Raw genomic sequence first — 18,500 nt, forward strand, 5'->3', positions numbered from 1 at the left:
AGCGGCCTGGAATGTTTGGCCGGCCGTCAGTCCGCTATGATCCCAGGTGTTCCTTCTAGGTCCTATCCAGTGCGAGTCACAGCCAACTATGCTGACCACAGCAGTGGGAGCCTCCCCGGGTAGTTCGAAGTAGAACGAGGTCAGGGAAGCCCGTGAGCCGCAGTGTCTCGCTCCTCGAGGCGGTGAGGACCATTCTCGGGTTGCATGGCTCTGCCAGCATGCCAGGATTCACCAGGGAGACCACAGGGAGCGGGAAGGGCAATGGTGTTGAAATACGGATTCCCTGATGTGTTGTGAATCGGTGGATGTCGGCTACAGGTCGAGGCGTATGACAGATAAAAGGGTTTGTGGAGGAGCAGCGCTAAAGTGCAACCGCCATGTTGGCCACGCCCCAACAGTAAATTTTTAAGGGGACTTCTTGTCGAACCATAGAGCACTTCTTCATACATTTTGCATAAAGAATCCGGTATGGTTTATTTTGAAGAAACCCTAACAGTCCAGCCTGTGGCATTTAACATGAATTAAATCTCAGGCATTATTTACCAGAGCACATATTAAATATTGTCCATCTTTAGACAAGGCCCTCGATATTCCTTGGCTAAAGTATATCAAAATGCGGGCTCTCATAAAATAAAGGTTACAGGCCAGTATGTTATGAAACTCATGTAATAAATAAATGAATCAACACATCCATGATATGGCATTAACGAATAAAACTAAGAACACCAAAACGTAGAAAAATGATCAAAATTGTAATCAATGCTCTGGCTGTCTTATCACTCTTTTGCTTTATTCTACAAGTCAACCCCCACTCACCACATAATACCTGTCTGTTAATATGATTGGGTTATCCAGTGTCTCAGCAGGAACGTTATGATTCTCCATTAGTCGTTTAAACAGCAAAGCTTCTTCCACTCTGTATGGATTTAGCAACATTATCTTTTTTTTAGAAGCAATGATCCATGCACCAGGAGAGCTCAGTTTATTGACCAGGGCAAGCTCCTCTCCACTCGATTCACACTTTTCTGATAGTTTCTGGAGACGTTGTTTTAGGGAACTCAAAGTAAAGGGTACTGAGACAATTTTCACTGGGTATGCTTTTGGTTTCTTTTCTTTCTGGGACTGAAAAAGTGTGTCAAGTATTTGCTGGTTTGACATAGGTCCATTCGCTCTAGGCTTTTGCGCACAAGCCAATCTCAGTTTTTTTTCGGTTGGTTTTGGAGTTCGCTGCATACACTCTTCTGCAGCTTTCTTTGTCTGGTTAGTGTATCTCTCCAGGTCCTCAGCTGCTCTTTCTTCATACCTAATAGATAAGGCAATAGTGAATGGTCAAACTCATATAATAGTCAAAGTCCTTTATTGCTTAATTAATTAAAATCATTTGCAATTAGTGTAAAGAAAAATAAATTATATACGAGGGCTTAAAGTACTGATCAATTTCATTATAGACTCCATAAAATTGCCAATTCATAAGCAAGATCGATACTCAAATCATATCATTAATGTCCAAAAGAGCTAGGACTGTACAAATTATACACAAAGTACATGATGTCTTTAATACAGGATGAATAGAGTTAACATTTGAGCAGCCTCCCAGTGGACTATAAGTGCAGATGATATCTGGGAGAAAATATTTACTAAGAGCCATATGATCTAAATATACATAACAGTTTTGCAGGACAGAGTTAAAGTCTATGGTGCATCACAGTGATGCTTGGGGTGTTAGTCCAATTTATCAAAGTCTTTAAAAGCTACTAGCAACAGGGAAATGTACTTGCCAAATTTTGCGAGGTAGCATGGCTTCACTATGTTAAAAAACAAGTTTATGGCCTCATTGCAAGTTCGTATCCTGTTTTCAAAGAACAAAGGTTTTAGCAAGGCACAACGAGCATTCAAAAGGACAGGACAGCAGCCCAGCAAGTAGTTAAAAGTTTCCATTTGATTTCCACATATTCTGCACTGTAGCAGGGATTCTGCTCCTACACAGAACTGTGCATAGAGACTTAGAACCTCAGTGAATTAGGGTGCGCCAAAACTCACCTTAGTATCCAAAATCCCCTACCAGACTAGCAATCAGTGTCTCATTGGTTCTTACCGACTCCCAATGTTTTAGACAACCCAGAACATGGACTTAGAACACCTCAGGTAACGTGGAACACATGAACACTCTTTTGGTATACTAACATATCAATCCAGAACCAGGAGTAAATGAGGACACGTGCGAGTTTGAAATGTTTATTTCTAATGCAGTGTTCTCAAGCGCAGAATCTTAGCTAATACAAGCAAACATATTATAAGGAACAAGGTTAACAGCATGGTTACTATTCCATAGAATACAAAAGGCGAAAGCATGTTAAAATGCTAAAGAGAAAAGGTCCAAATAGAACCTCGGTTTACCCTCCCTAGCTAGTATATTATATTATACCTACAGAAGGTCTCTTTGGGTTTAGAAGGGCGGGCCCATACCTTTGGGTTCAGCAGAAATGGATCACATCATCTCCTGCACCAACTCTCTGCATGCGAATATTCATCAAATGTGTAACTCATGCTCTTTGTAGTGAATTATTAATTGTGCCTAACCTCCAAAGTTGGCCACAGCTGCATATATATTATGTCTAGCCAGTAAACTTATCAAACCGAACAACAAGCGCTGTGTTTAAATAACCTTGAAGGCCTCGGCACTCACTGTACAGACATAGCTTACCAAGCAAGGCTGATATTATAAGCAAACATGTTATTCTTGTGTGAAGCAACATATTCAACTAGGCGAAAAGCTTTAATAACAAAATGTGTTGTGTGCAGAGGCTGCAGAAAAGGAAAATGGCGTTTAAACTTCTAACACCCTCATGCTAACATAACACAGTGCAAAGTTGAAACCAAACCACATGACAGCACTAGGAGGAAAGGGAGTGCCATATAGGGTTCAGCTCTTTGGTTTGTATGCACATCAAACTTGCAGCCATGATTTGTTGTAGGCATGTCCTTCCTACTGCGTGCCAGAGATATGGCTGGCGGTCTCAGTTGTGACGAGAGGACAGTATCATATGAGACGGCCACTACAGTGCATGCCGGCGAGCTCTTGGTTTTTAGTTTTGCCACATCGGTGTTTATTGCCTGTACTTTTATATGTTGTTTAAGAATTTTTTTAAAGGCCAAATGTGAAAAAAGTCACAAAAAGACAACATTTGGCACAGACATGTCTATGAAGTGTACTCGCTGCTTTGGTTAAGTAGTTCGATCATTGGTTTGGCTTTGTGGTAAAAATCTGTTAAATAATTATTTCAGGGTGTTCGGCAGAGCATTATTGATCCTCTGGTGGTATTTTAAGAATGCTCCCATGTTAGACCACCTTTGTACCTCAAGGCCAAATTCTAATCTTATTAATTAACCTCTTGTATAGGTCGTGAGACAAAAATTCTCTTGTAGGCTTGGAGTTGAAATTTGTCGAGTAATTTTGTGAAGATTTCCAGGAAGGCCTCCTGTCCCAAGGTGAGTGCTGGCAAGAGAGAGGCCTGAAGGACCCGTTGAATGGGTGCTTGTAGAAGGGCTCTCTAGGGCTGTGTTAAGCTGACTTTGTCATGTAATGATTAGCGCTGACAACGTTTTCAGGTGTCCCAGGTGGGTTTTCGGTCCACCCTTTGCTGACAGTCACATGCCCAGATAGTTATAGACATTTGACCTTTGGCTGGTCAGTGGACCCAGGCTCCAGGAGGCACTTCATTTCTTATTACTTTGTCCGAATATGACCATTTTTGCCTTTGACTTGTTAACTGTTTTTTTATTTACTTCATGGTATTTGAGGTGGGCTTTTTGAATCCCAGTTCACGAGTGGTTCATTAGCACAATGTCATCTGCATATTGCAATAATGTTATCTTTGAAGACCCAATTTTAGAAGCGATCAGGTTCGCATGTTTTAGGGCTAAAAACAAGTCTGCTGTATACAAGTTGAATAATATGTTTGTCATTGGTTGGTCAACCTCAGCTAACTTTTCAATGCAATATTTTCATAAAGTGGCAAACGTAAGTCAAATGATTCCTTGTTCAAAGCATTTCCACCAATGTAGTTACAGCCTTAGCCTGAACTCTGTAACCCACTGTCAGATGTAAGTGGTTTCAGAGAGTTAGCAATGTGATGCCACAGGTCAGAATCTTTAAAAGGTAACAGCTCATCACCCCCACTCTGAGAACCCATCTTCCCCTCCAGTCACTTATTGACTGTAATCTTGCCTTGGACTCTGAACCCTGCTCTGGTGCATTTTAGCTAGGTTTGTGCTACACACATACCACAAACATACAATGCATAAGAGGTTTTTTTTACCCAGAATTTCTCCCTGAAATTTATGAGGGTTTTGGGGCGGTAAACATTGGTAACCACCCAAGCGATACAATGCATGCCATTATAACGGGGTTGTTACAACAAGTGCGTTGTTACATCACATACCATTACAAAGCAAGTCAGAACAACCACTTGCTCTAGGTGGCAGAATGTGCTGGATTTAAAATCCAACACCTTCCCTACTGTTACACAGACTGGAGTTAGAATAGTAAAATATACTATTCCAAAATCCAGCGCCCCCCCTACAGCAAGATATTGTTCCGACTTGCGTTATAATGGCATGTGTTGTAAACGCATGCAAACTAACACAGCATATTCATTTGCGGCGCCAGAGAGTCGGGTTTCAAGATGGCCGCACATTAGTGGGGCTCTGCTGGCTGAGTGAACTATCTGCTCAACATCCATCCGCTAGTGGCTTCATCCTTTACACATGATCGCTGTAGCATGCACAGTAAGGTTGGGAATTCGCCTGGGACCAATATACCGACTTCATAATGCCCGAGACTCAGTGGCCATGGTTGGCGTGCTACGCCACTGGCAAAGGCCCTGTGAACACAAACATCTGAGGGGTACCTAGTGCCAGAGGGGAGTTCAAGAGAGATCCTGGACCTGGGTATAGACCGGACCTGACATCATCGTACCGAAGCTGTAAGGTGAGCTGCCAGGGAAGGAGTGTGCCGAGTGCTGGGCCCAGGCCTGACTAAGTTGCCGAGTTGGACTGGGACCTGATTGGGGCATTGCAAGTTGAGCGGGCTCGGCACGAGAGACCGTTAACCGTTCCTACTGTTTGCCAACCTGACTTCACATAGACTGTGTGTGGAGTCCAATACATTTAACTACCTAGGGCAATTCAGACCGGCAGGCAGATGGTTAGGAGACTGCACATCCGCCTGGGTGACGCTGGGAGAGTAGCATTTATTTATTTAATTAAAAATAACTCATTGCAGAGCTAAGGAGTGGCGAACACAGGGCTGGTCCCTGTGTAGTCCCGAAGAAGTGCTTGGGGTATGCACGAAACATGTTGACAGGAGTTGATAGGTACACCTTAACACATTACGTTTAGGGGCCCCTATTGATCCACCCCATTTTTAATATTACCACCTAGAGGCAAGAATAAATTTTATTGAAAACCTACTGGGCAGGTATTTTTAACACATCACTTAGTCCACTCCACTATCACACCCGCACCACACATAGTCAATTGTAAGTGCTCCTACGTAACTCGCAAGTCGCAGCACGCCCCAGCCCGTAGAGGACTGGGATGGCCCCAATGATGAAGCATGTCACCACGGGGCAACCCTGGTGAGTGAGGGGACACCTAGAAAAAGAGCAATTCTCCTTTTCTATCTACTATATCATCCAGACCAACCCCATTGAGTGTTGTGAATGGATTTATAGTGACCGGCAAGGCTCTCAGGTATCTGGTAACAGTGACCTTATGTTGAATATAGTATTTGGAGGGTGAGCCTTAGCCTTTTTCCTCCCTCTAACTCCCTTCCTATAGTATTGCTGGGAGAGTAGTGTCAGCATGGGGCTGAGCGCATCTCAATTTCTGTCTCCATGATTCAGAGAGGCGGCTACCGTTGCCCGTGTCTGCGTGTATTGGGTTGCGGCAGTGGTGTGCCGAGGTGAGGGGGCACACTATAGGGGGATACTCCGGTGAGTGATTACGTGAAGTAAACATCATCGCTGTGGTCTCGCACTGGGGGTAATGGTCATGGGAGGCTGGGATCCTACCTGCACAATTGCATATTACTGTGCAGATCTCACTCTTCAGCCCATGTGCCAGCTGCAGTGTTGACACTGCAGTGTAGCCCGATGGCTAACATGTGGTGAAAATGTGTGGACGCGTGAGGTTGGTCTGCTCATGCCCTTGACACTGTGTGTTCTAGGGTAGAGGCGGGACCCGGGGTCAGTGATCCCTGCACCCTACCGCCAGGAGCACATAGCTGGAGGGACCTAATACATATGAGCACACTGGCAACAATGACAACATGGGTAACCAGGACCAACAGCAGTTCCAACACCAGTTCAAAATAAAAAACTTTTTGATCCCATTGAGCGAATCTCCCCTTGTTTGGAAGTTAGTCTCGTATGATCAAGAGACAAATCATCCATGTGGGAGGATAACCAAATGATAAGATTGATCACAGTGACAATTGATGGGAATCCAAGCTTCTGCTCAATGATTTTCTCTTATTCACAACACGCCTGTTTCTTTGCCCTTCTATTTTTCATTCACTTCTTGGAGTTGGCTGAGGCACTAGGTGGCATTGCTTATATTAGAACCCTAGTTCTGTTGGTTACTATTATTGTGTAGATTGGGGATTGGTACTGAGGCAGGTCTTTAAAATATCCCTTTGACCCTATCTCTCTCTGTTGTGTTTTTGATATATTAATTCAACTAAGGAAAAGCTTCTTAATTAGTTTACTGGGCTGCACATAGGAAACCTATTGCAGGGAGCTGGAGAGCTACCAGTAGCTCATGAGATACCAGTTGGAGAAGCCTGTTCTGGACATACTATTGTGCCTTGTCTATGCAGAGGTCCTTCCCAACTCAATATATTACCCTAATCATTCTAGGTTCCTGTAAACAGCCCAATGGTGTAACAACCCTAACTCAAATTCAGATTTGTTATAAAAGGAGAAGTGTAATCTTGAAACGTATTATTGCATGGCTTTATGGTGATTTTATGCAACATGAGTACAGACTAAAGGGCCACCTACTTTGTCTCATCTCTCTGCCCTTGTTACCGGCTCCACTTCTCAATACTGAATATTCATGCCCAGACCGTCAAATACTCAGATATGGCAAGACATTGTACAACTAAGTCCTAATGAAAGCTTGCCTGACGAATAAAATAGGGCAAACCATAATAATAGTAATACTTATACTCGTATTTGTATACATGGCTAATCACCCGTGAGGGTCTCTATGCGCTGTTTCTAGGCATAGGTAGATTAAGGGATTTGCCCAGAATCACAGGATGTTGAGCTAACGCCGAGACTTGAACCTGGATCCCCAGCTCCAAAGTCAGCACCTCTGGCCATTACCTACACCCTCTGGTCCCATAGTACACTATGCTCAGTGCATGCAATTCAGTGCATAATACTGCACTGAAAACTTAATTTATGCTAAATATTTGTGTGCGTTAGCTGGATTAAGGAAAGGGGTGGCCGCTCGGCCCCCACGCATGCATGGCTGGGCACGTCCCCCCTCCCCTGCCCCTATTGGTTGGTGGGACCCGCCGTTGACCCGGAAGTAGTTTGAGCACTTCCGGGTCAAGGGGGCGGGACCAAGGCAAGGGGGGGTTTAAGAGCCTGGGGAGCGCGGGAAGCACCCTCTTTGTGCCTGCGCTTCCCAGGCTCGCTCCTCGCCCTGTTGTGTGGCTCTTAATTTTCCCCACCCTCCATCCCTGTTAGCAGAATTCAAGTGGGACGTTGGTAGGTATTACGGGTGATGGTTTTCAACGCTGTATTTATGGATGTGATTTTTCTTCCTTAGGCCTTTTTCCAGTGTACAGGCAATGTTAAATGAAATGTGCTTAATTGGTTGTGTTGATGCGTATTTACTAATTTGTTTTTCCTTAGGCCTTTTTTCCCTTTATAGGTTATAATTGTCGTATTTATTAGGTTGGTCAGGCGGTAAGGTCATAATCGGTGAGCAGCAATTTAAGGTCCTTAGGGGGCGGCACCATTAGCGAATGGGGTTGACCAGGGGGAGGGGCCACTGGTCTCTCCTAGAACTTCAGGGGCAGGATATCCGCTTGCTTGGAAGGGTGCGGGGAGGGAGTTGCGCTTTCCTCAGGCTGGTAGCCACCCCGCACATACACTATGATGTCAGCAAATGGCGCGAGTGTAAGGGCCCTCCTTTTTGGTTAAATGGAGTTCACGGAGCGTACGAGAGTAACCAGGAGAGGGACGAACTCTCCCGGTAACCGGGCCCTTGTCACGCATGCACACTCAGACGTGAGGGCGTAGCTGTCGAAAGCATCTGACACCGGTTAACGACCTTGCCGTAGGCCAAAAAATTATTAGAATGCAAAATTGATATGTAGGATGTTAGATTCGGTTAGGAAACACGCTGTATTAGACATTTGTTAAGGTTAGCCCATCATACCTGTCTAACTTGCTGTAAATCTAATGTCTGAATTTTTTAATTTAATAATTATGTAAATAATGTTTATTTTACTCATTTTAATTTGTTTTCATATTTTAATAAATACGGCCGGGGGTCGTGAGACCCCCTGCCTTCCAAAGAATTCTGTTGCTTGACTGATTACTACGTTATTGGTAATTATTGTTTGCATGTTGAGGCGGGGGGTGGTCGGTAGTCCCAGACCATGCTGTGGATGCTGCCAGTATACCATATTTGCTTCTCATCAATAGAAATTTGGACTTTGAGGAATAAAGTGACAATTTTGACCAAAGGTTCTTCAATTGTTCGAGAGGACAGAATGTAACTCCTTTCTGCAGTCTGAAGATGATGAAAAAATGGACATATCGGTAGATAATGTGATTTACACAGGAAATAAGCAGAAATTCAAACTACGGCGTCTAGGTCCCACAGCCTTCAATGTGCAAAAGCCACTAAGTCTAAACTGTAGTAAATAATAATGTTGTTGTGTCACTTGCAAGCGGACTCATTTTTCAAAATATGCAAACATTTATGCGCAACATTTTTCCACAGATGGAATCAATAGGCAAATTCTAAATTGCATAAAATGGACACTACTAATCATAGAATAATTTACAGTAGAAGAGGAGAATGGAAATGGTGCAGACGGAGGTTTGAATTTCTACTAGCACTCTGAAACTCAGCACCCCCCCCCTCACCCCCCCCCCCCCTCCCCCCAAAAAAGTTAGTACTTTCAAGTAGTGATTAAGCAGGGACAGAGAACGGGAGGATTAGTGGAGGCTGATTTATTCGCTTGATAAAATTAGCTTACAATATTCTTCCCTTCCAAGACACAGAGAAAGGCGCTTGCATCTCGATTCTCTTTCTGAATAAAATGCCGCCAGTCCCTGCGCTTGCTTCTTGGAATCGTGGCCAGCACTGTGCAGGTGGCTAAAGGAGCGTGTTCTGCAAACCGGTTCCCCATGGCCACTCAAGGAAATAAATCACGATTCACCCATCCGTAATCCTCTCCTCCCTCCAGTGCCAAGAGATGGGGCTGTATGAGGACATAGTAGGCATGTTGATGTCTCTGGCCTCTGGCCACATGGCTCCGCAAACTGCTGCTAACCATGTTTCACACACTAATTGTGGATGAAGCACCGCATTAATGCAGCCATAGAATTAACTGCCAGCGCACTTATCACATGGAAAGTGTATAAATCTTGCAGGGTAAGTGGCCGTGAACTACAACTAGTCATTCGGTGATTTAATTTACAAAGATATGGAGAGGCAGCTCTCAAGGCCTCGTTGAGCAATGAAACGATAAGAGCAGTGCGTCGTCTGGCCGTGGACTCCTTGGATGTAGTGACTGTTCAAATGCCTGAGTCTGCCTAATATGCCTTTATGTCAGCAGGGCGGGAAACAGGGCCAGCCAAAAGTCGGCATTCGCAGTTCTAACATTGTAACTTTCACATGTGGTACCAATATTTAGTTTACCCAAGAAGTCACCTAAATGGCTCCCCGGGAAAAGCGCTAAATCATACTCAAGAACCTATAGAGCGACAGCTGAGATGAAGAACATCTGCAATCTTCGCAGTAAAAACACAAATTGCTGAATTTGTTAATGTAGTTTATTCGATCCACTACAATAGCCAAGCTCCCCTTTCAAACACTCCTTTAATATAAAGGGCTAGTAACGGCTGATATCAAAACAGAAAGGTTATAACAAGTAGATTTAATCCAGTCCTCGTCTTTTACGAAGAATCGAGTCAAAATAATGTGCTTAGCAGCAATCTAAAAGATGAACACTTCAAACACGACAATGTGACTCAACCGTGGCAGAATGGATGAAGCCTCTTAAAATTAGGTCTAGGAGGCCCAGTTCGATGGCCTCTTTTTAAGTGAGTGACGCAATCCCACCAACATTCATAACTAGTCCGTTTAATTAAAATATACAAGTTGCTATTATATATTTAGTCAGCAAGAACGTTTCAATCAGAAATTACGCACATAGACACAACCAATGTGTAGGTGTGGGGTACCCTAAATTTCTAGAAACCCAAAAGAAAATCCTGAATCAGAATGGCAACTTTCACTGGGTTGGAGACGGTGTTCAACCTCAATTTCATGAGGCCCACTCAATAACTGAGTTCTAAATCAGTGAAAAGTTAAAGGGTTTTATTGCAAATTTTTAAAAAAGAGCGATACATAGTCAATGCGCAAGATATTCTGATTGGAGAGCAGTACAGAGAATTGCAATATCAGAAGTCCCAAATGGCCAGCAAAATAGGGAGAATAATTTAAGCGTCATATTGCCTTAGCACCTAAGCAGTATCGCACTACATGAATGATAATTCTACCCACCTCTGTGCTGATGTGGTCCGGACCAGCTAAAACAAACACGATGCATGAACAATTGTGTGTTATATGAATAGATAGGGCACAGTGAATCAATGTAAGGACGTTGAGTTTAAGGTTTCAGTTTGTGACTGAGCTGGAGTAAGTTCATTAAGAGTATCATAAACAAGGACAGTGTAAATAAACAAGTAAACTTCAGCTGAACTGTGTGCTGCAGAAATTGTGAGGAGACACGTGGGCAGACATGAGTGACAGGGGTCACTTCTATTTTGGACAAGATGGAGTTTATACTAAATTGAGCCCTAGTTAAAGATCGGAGAATATATTTCAAAAGTAACAGCACTATATCATTGGGTGCATGTGTAACTGATCGTAAAAATACGCTCTGCACAAAACTATATAAACGAACAAACATCTTTAAAAAAGGGCGCTAAGGTAATTTCAGTTGTTTTTTTTTGAAATTACAAACATTGATAGTTTCTGAAATATGGCGGCTATGTAGAAATCGGATTGGCAGAGAAACAAACTGCATAACCTATCACTGGCAAAAAAAAACGCAAAGTGCACGAACATATTTACAGGTGGCTGGGGCATTGCCGTTTAGTGTTTCTTTTGCAACGGTCCTTTTCAGAGAAGATTGAACTTCTCAAGTAAGTCTGTGGCACGAATATCAGGCGCTAAGGACATGGACAGCCTTTAACGCGAAAGTAAGACAAAAATTGATGACGTATGCACAAGCAATGCCTACTACCCTTTCACGAGCCACCTCTTGCCAAATAGTTATGTATTTTATCCACAGGCAAATTTTAATTTCCGCTGAAATTTGTAATCATCACAATACAAACCACTTTCAAATTCGGCTTTGGTTGTCATGCTTTCTTCAAGTGGTTTCAATTGATATCTATTAAAAATGTGCATGAAACCAAACATGGATTGAATGCTTTGGGATGCATCGCTGGAGGCCTCCTGGGGCCAGTGCAGGACTACAAGGCCCATAACCTCCGCTGCCTTGCCTGGAGTCGGGGTCCTCTGAAATGCAAGTAGAGAGCCGACACCTTCCCTGCAGGCTGTACCAGTGCCACTGCAGTCGATGATTCCACCCTCCATGTTGCCTCTGCGGGGAATGAGATTTTGATATCTTATCTGATCACCTGGATACCTATCTCATTCTATCCAATTTTGGATCGATTATTGACTGTCATTGAGTAAAAGGCAAACCCACATAAGTTAAATCAACCCCATAGACTGACGCAACTCTGAAGAACCACTTACGACTGGTAAAGTTTAAAAAGTTTAATATAAAACCAGAGTCAACTGCAAATACAAGCCTCTCAATATAAGATTCAACAAGTATACAGGTACTAAAAGGAACATAAATTCCCTAAAGAATCTCAATCTACAAAAGAATACAATCAAAACCAATTCTAAAATCAGCAAATTGAATAGCATAGACACAAAATGAATCTGATGCGTCATTTACAAAAAGAGAATAAACAAGTTAAATCTGTCCCTACTCTATGCTAGATGACATCCCTACTCAACAAGTCCTTTTACCTAAAAAGGTGTCAGCCGCTTGACTTCCAAAAAAGTTCAAACTCTCTTAATCTCTGATGGAAACCTATGTCGAGAAACAGTACCCTTTCTGCCTACCCATCCGCTCTCTAAGGGTCCTCGGCCTACTGCTCTCGCTCCCTTGATCTCAGGCCATCTGCTCTCTTCTGCTGCTCACTCTCCCCGGGGTGCTGTCCCTAAATACAAAATCACAGTATGGGTGGAACGCCCCTTTGAGACGCCCACCATGTGCTCATTTCACGTAGTCCCGCTTCTGGTTTTTTCCATAGTTTCGTCTTCTCCGAGTCGTCTGTTAAGTTGACCTTGCTTCTCAGGCGCCGTCTCCATCTTCGTGCTGGTAACCTCATGACATTCCAGTTGACACCTCCAGACCAAAATCTATCACCTCAACAGAGCTCTATTCATTACAATTGTGATTGTAACCCCTTTTGGTCCTGTGAACAGACACTTCGAAACAAGACCCCAAATTCCAAGCGTCCCTTATCTTACTTAGGCCATAAACTTCGTCCAGCATTGTCACTTTAATTTAACGAGACCTTTGACTCTTAGCTCGCATATACAGATCAAAGCTATCCCCCTATTCCTGTGAGCCCACTAAATTATATACAGTGAACTACTCTCTTGCGAACCCTTGGTCCGTTAGGTTAAAATCACATATGAACCCATCATGCTAAAATTCCTACAAACTCTTCTACGCGGTATGACTTTTAACACACATATATATATATATAAAATCGAATTAGCAAATCATTGATTATAATCGAATCCATATTACATAAAAGTACAACGCTATACTCTCGTTCTTACACAGTGCTATATGGTCTGCACATTTCTTCGATTTACATTTCATCTCTTTCTCCGTTTAATTAATTACATACATACATGAATTCTGTTTAGCACGTTCTATTGTTATAAAACATTTTCACATATTTCTACTTTAGCCCATCCTATATACGGGTCTTTCTAATTCTAATGCACTCTCTAGAGTAAATACAGATACATTTCCTATTACTTAAGTTACATATGCTAACTTTACGGTACAGTCTTGTAAATATGGTACGGACATAATTTTCATTCAAATTGAACTCTCTCAGTTCCCCCCTTTGATGACCTCTAGGGGTCATCACTAACACCTCAATTTGAATGTTACTTTACACAGAACTAGTTACAAGACTCCCTCTTTTTATCGTCTCGAGAGCTCTCAAACTCCTATACTGCTGATCTTGCAAGGCAGCTAATCTCCTTTCTTGCTCTCTCATGGACCTTTGCAACCGGTTTGACCTATACCATTTGTACAGTCTCACTAAACCCCACAATATGATTATGCAAATCAATATTATTAAGACAGGTTTCAAGATGTACCAAACAACACTTTTACCAAGATTGGCAAACCAATCTCCAACCTTTCCCATTCCATGACCTACTTTTTCCCAAACATTTACTTTTGCTAAATCTTCGATTTCTTGATGTATCTCAGTAATGTTCTGTATAACCTTCTCAAGTGGTTTTGAATTGTCTGGAATGTAAGTACAACATTCCTGGACCTTCAGAGCCTTGCAGACTCCGCCCTCTTTTGCTAGCAGAACATCTAAAGCAAGACGGTTCTGAAGAACCATTGCCCTAATCGACTGCATCTGTCCTTCCACTAGCATCAGTGACCTTGCAGTACTAGCAGACAGTCTATCCACAACTGTAGCTAGTCTCCTGATCTTAACATCGTTAAGTATCAAACCTAAAAGAGGGAACATTGCTCCAAATATGTCTCCAACTACCTCAGCATCTCCTACTTCCCTTTTCCCTCTTGTCGAAGCCTTTCCCTCTATGATCTCTAAATCTTTCGCATGATATATTTTGGGGAAGACAATTGCCAAGTAACATGAACCATACCAATTGTCAGGCAATTTTACATAGGCATTTCTTCCACATACAAAATATACATTAGGAATCGCTTGCATCTCTTTCATGAAATCCTTTGTATAGTATTCTAACCTGAAAGCATGTTCGCAACTAACTTCACCTACAAATACACTCTCATAATATGTCTTGCTTCGAGTCAAGCATAACTTTCCTTTCTGCGTTCTATCCAAAGCTATTGGACCATTACTACCCTTCCTTTTGTGTGCCTTTTCCTCTTCAGTCCAATCTGTTTTCCATTGTCCTGACATTTTTAGAATCTTCTGCCTCCTGTACCGGTCATCTACTTGTCCAATGAATTTCTTCTCAATCTCTGACACCTTGCAAGTCAGATTATTTCGACGTGCATATGAAGTATCTAATGTATCCCAAGGAAGAAAGAATTTTGCCAATCTATCTTCCTTTTTGTAATAGTCCCACTTATTCATTTGTTTATAATTCGGGACTTCAGGCAGTACCGAATCATAATTTGAAAAGTAGTACTCAAACCCTTCTCGACCATAAAATATACTGAGCAATAAACTACATGTTATCCCATATGTCAGTGGAAGGTGATGATATCTGATGCCTTCATCTACAGAAGCCGGCAATTGCATGCAAACATAACAATCTTTGGCCTCCATGGCATCAATATACTCGTATAATAACTTGGCATATGCGTTTGATCTAAAATTTCCCTGCGACTCGTCTACGTGTAACCTACGGGCTTCATCTGCCAGTAACGCCTTTTCTCGGATTTCATTGCTCTCCTCCTTCTTCCCAACAAGAGCAGGTTTCAAAGTCGTTACAGGCTTTACATCTGTTGTCTCCCTTACACTTGCATGTCCTATTATGTATGATATGGTAACTACTGTGATGATAAGAAAAATTACTACTGCTATTAGTGTGCCTATTATGCATTTGGCTTTTCGGTTTGGGTTGCCAGTCTCCATGTTATCAAACAACTTGGCTCTTTCTTTTTCGAGGAAAAGTTTTCTTTTTCAAGTCTTTATTTGCTTTATTTGATTTCTCAGTCTGTGGAGCGCTCTTAACCAAAAAAAGTCTCTTTATCTTCAGCAACAGACAACCCTAACCCTTCTCCGTCCTCTAAATGTAATCCCTAATTTTATTCTTCTTTCCACTCGGCGCTAGGTTATCTTCTTCTTTATAGCTTAATCACAAAAGTCTTTATGCATCTACAATGATTCTAGTGCCAGCAGCTCTAATGGCATATTCCAACAGTTCTAAACGAATGACTTTTTCTTCCTGTGCTGGTATTGGATGACCCAAAGTTGGAAACTCTAATCGATTCAGCACTAGGTCTTTGATTCGACTTAGGTAAAGGGGAACGGGGAGTGTGAAGGTCAGTAACCCCTCAGTCTCGATTCCAGACGTCAACATCCATACCTCCACCGTCACAATTGGATCGAGATTGGTCACCTGCACCTCTCTCACTCTCCCAGATCTCTGTCCCCAAGACATCTGCTGCTAGATAGGTCCACTCAGGGGTGGCGTATCTTCTGCAGGGCACACGTACTCTCCTTGATCTTCTCGGACTCTCAGAACCTGAGTCCGTAACTCCTTCGCCTAGATCTGAATCTTCAGAGATCGGGACAAGGGTTCTCTCTGGATTTGCTCTCAAGGTTGACCTTCTCCTTCTTTCCGGCCAACTAGCTTCTCCATTCCTTGTCCTCCTGCTCCTTGTTCTTGGACTCGTTTCTTGACCACTCACAGCTTGTTCGGTGTCTGACTCGAATTTCCAGCTATTCTCCTCTTCTGAGGCAGCTTCGGTCTCACTGGTGTCCTGACCGTCATCAGCCTGTTCCGACACAGGCTCAGCCTCTTCGATCACCTCTACAGCTTGACTTTCCCTCTCTGTGGCTTCTCCGCTTTTCGCTGGATTTTCATCCGAGAGAGGAGCTGTTTCTTCCAGAGGTGCTGGAACTCTTCGGGTGTGAGAGGCGTGTATCCAAGCCTCCACACTTTACTGCAGTGTTCGTAACTAATATGACTTGGAATGGTCCACGCCAGCGCACATCTAGACAGTTCTTCCTGACATGCTTCTTCACCAGGACCCAGTCCCCTGGACACAGGTCATGGCACAGGTCCTGAGCTGATGGAACCTCTGCAGCCTGCACCTGAAGGGACACAGAATGAATGGCGTCAGATAGTCCCTTGCAATAGTCCAGGATCAAATCGTCTGTGATGTTCAACAGTGCTGCAGTCGGAACCGATGGCAGTCTCATAGCTCTCCCCATTAGCACTTCGTGTGGAGAGAGACCTGTCCTTCTATCTGGTGTGCTACGTATACTCATAAGGACCAATGGAAGTGCATCAGGCCAACTCAAGGACGTCGATGAACAAACTTTGGCGAGTCTGGATTTAATGGTGCTGTTAATTTGCTCTACAATCCCCGAAGCTTCTGGTCGATAACTACAGTGGAGCTTCTGGTCTATACTTAAGGCTGAACATAGCATCTTCACTATTTCGCTGTTGAAATGTGTTCCTCTGTCCGATTCCAAAGAGGCCGGCACCCCAAACCTCGGTATCAGTTCTCTAAGCAACAATTTTGCTACTGTAAGTGTGTCGCACCTACGTGTAGGGTAAGCCTCAACCCATCTGGAAAATATACAGACAATCACTAAGACGTATCTGAGTCGATTGCACTTGGGCATTTCAATAAAATCCAGCTGCATTCTATTGAAAGGCCCCCCAGACCTCCCTATGTGGCTTAAAGTAACTGGTGTTCTCTTTCCTACGTTTAACTGCTGACAGATCACACAACGCTGACATACTGCTTCTGCCGCTACTCTAAACTTCGGATTGTACCACGTTTGTCTGAATACTCTCACCATGGCATCTCTACCTATGTGTGCTGGTCCATGCAATCTCCTTGCCATTGGACTAACAAGTTCGTTTGGTAAAACTGCTCTCCCATCTGCAGAGATCCAAAAATCCATCTCACTTTTGGTACAACCTGCTGTTTCCCATGCCTTTTTCTCAAAATCAGGTGCATTCTCCTGGACACATTTCAGTTCATCCCACGTGTCTACAGTTTCTAACAACATAGTCAAATCAGTTCTTTCCTGTATTCCCCCCACTTCTACCTTGGTGAGAGAATACCCCTGTTCCGCACAGTAACGTGCGACTTCATCTGCGTATCGGTTACCTTGCGACACAAAATCTGTATTTTTCGTGTGCGCGGTACATTTAACAACCGCTATAGCTGCTGGACCTTGTAATGCCTCTAACAATAATCTCACGAATTCTCCATTCCTAATGGGAGAACCCGAGGAGGTCATGTAACCTCTTTGAGACCACAACTGCCCATAGTCATGAACTACCCCGAAACCATACTGGCTATCGGTGTAAATGGTGACTCGAATTTTATTGCCTGCCAAACAGGCACGGGTCAAAGCAATGATTTCAGCTACCTGAGCGGAATGTACTCCTTCCAGGCAGGCGGCTTCCACTACTCCGGTAATGGTACAAACTGCATATGCTGCTCTCAGCTGACCGATATCGTCTCTTACGCATGAACCATCAAAGAATATTTCATCAGGGTCAGTCAATGGCTCATCTACGATATCTGGTCTTGGTTTGGTGCATAGTTCAGTCACATCAAGGCAGTCATGATCTGTACAAACTTCATCATCAATTTCATTAGGAAGTGGCATCAAAGTAGCAGGATTCAAGACAGAGCATCTTTTTAGGGTCACGTTCTCAGCAGCCAATATGACTTGCTCATAGCGCGTGAGCCTGCTATTCGTCAGATGCTGAGTCTTGGTCCTGGTCATTAACAACTCCACAGAATGCGGTACATACACCACTAACTGGTGTCCCATAACCACATTTTCACACCTTTCAATGCTGACACCCGTTGCAGCAACGGATTTGAGACATCCGGGCAACGCTGCGGCTACTGGATCTAAGGTAGCCGAGAAATATGCAACTGGTCTACGGGCATTTCCGTGTATCTGGGCCAAAACTGACAAAGCACAACCTTCCCTTTCACAGCAGTAAAGCAAGAATGGTTTCTCGTAATCAGGCATTCCCAAAGCCGGGGCACGACACAAGTCCTCCCTCAGCTGCAAAAACGCCATCAAACAATCCTTGTCCCATGGTACCGGATCACTCACCCCCTTGTGCGTCCGTTTTTGTAATGGTTTTGCCTTTAGTGAAAAGTTGGCTATCCACTGCCGACAATAACCAACCATGCCTAG

At 43.4% G+C, this 18,500-nt stretch overlaps 1 protein-coding gene across 2 annotated transcripts in view; it reads right to left on the reverse strand.

The window, feature by feature from the left end:
* Positions 1–18,500, reverse strand: part of PMS1 (PMS1 homolog 1, mismatch repair system component) — a 1,062,426-nt gene that overhangs the window by 275,339 nt on the left and 768,587 nt on the right. Inside the window, exon 11 of one of the 2 annotated variants that reach the window (XR_015308390.1) lies at positions 817–1,303. Coding sequence is in view for 1 of the 2 variants with exons in the window: in XM_086955374.1 (XP_086811500.1) it covers positions 827–1,303 (477 nt within the window). In the remaining variant the exon portion in view is untranslated. The remainder of the gene's footprint in view (positions 1–816; positions 1,304–18,500) is intronic. The other variant, XM_086955374.1, reaches the window with a different exon arrangement.

The sequence above is a fragment of the Lissotriton vulgaris genome, chromosome 2_1 (genome assembly GCF_964263255.1).
Source record: "Lissotriton vulgaris chromosome 2_1, aLisVul1.2, whole genome shotgun sequence".
Lineage (NCBI taxonomy): Eukaryota > Metazoa > Chordata > Amphibia > Caudata > Salamandridae > Lissotriton > Lissotriton vulgaris.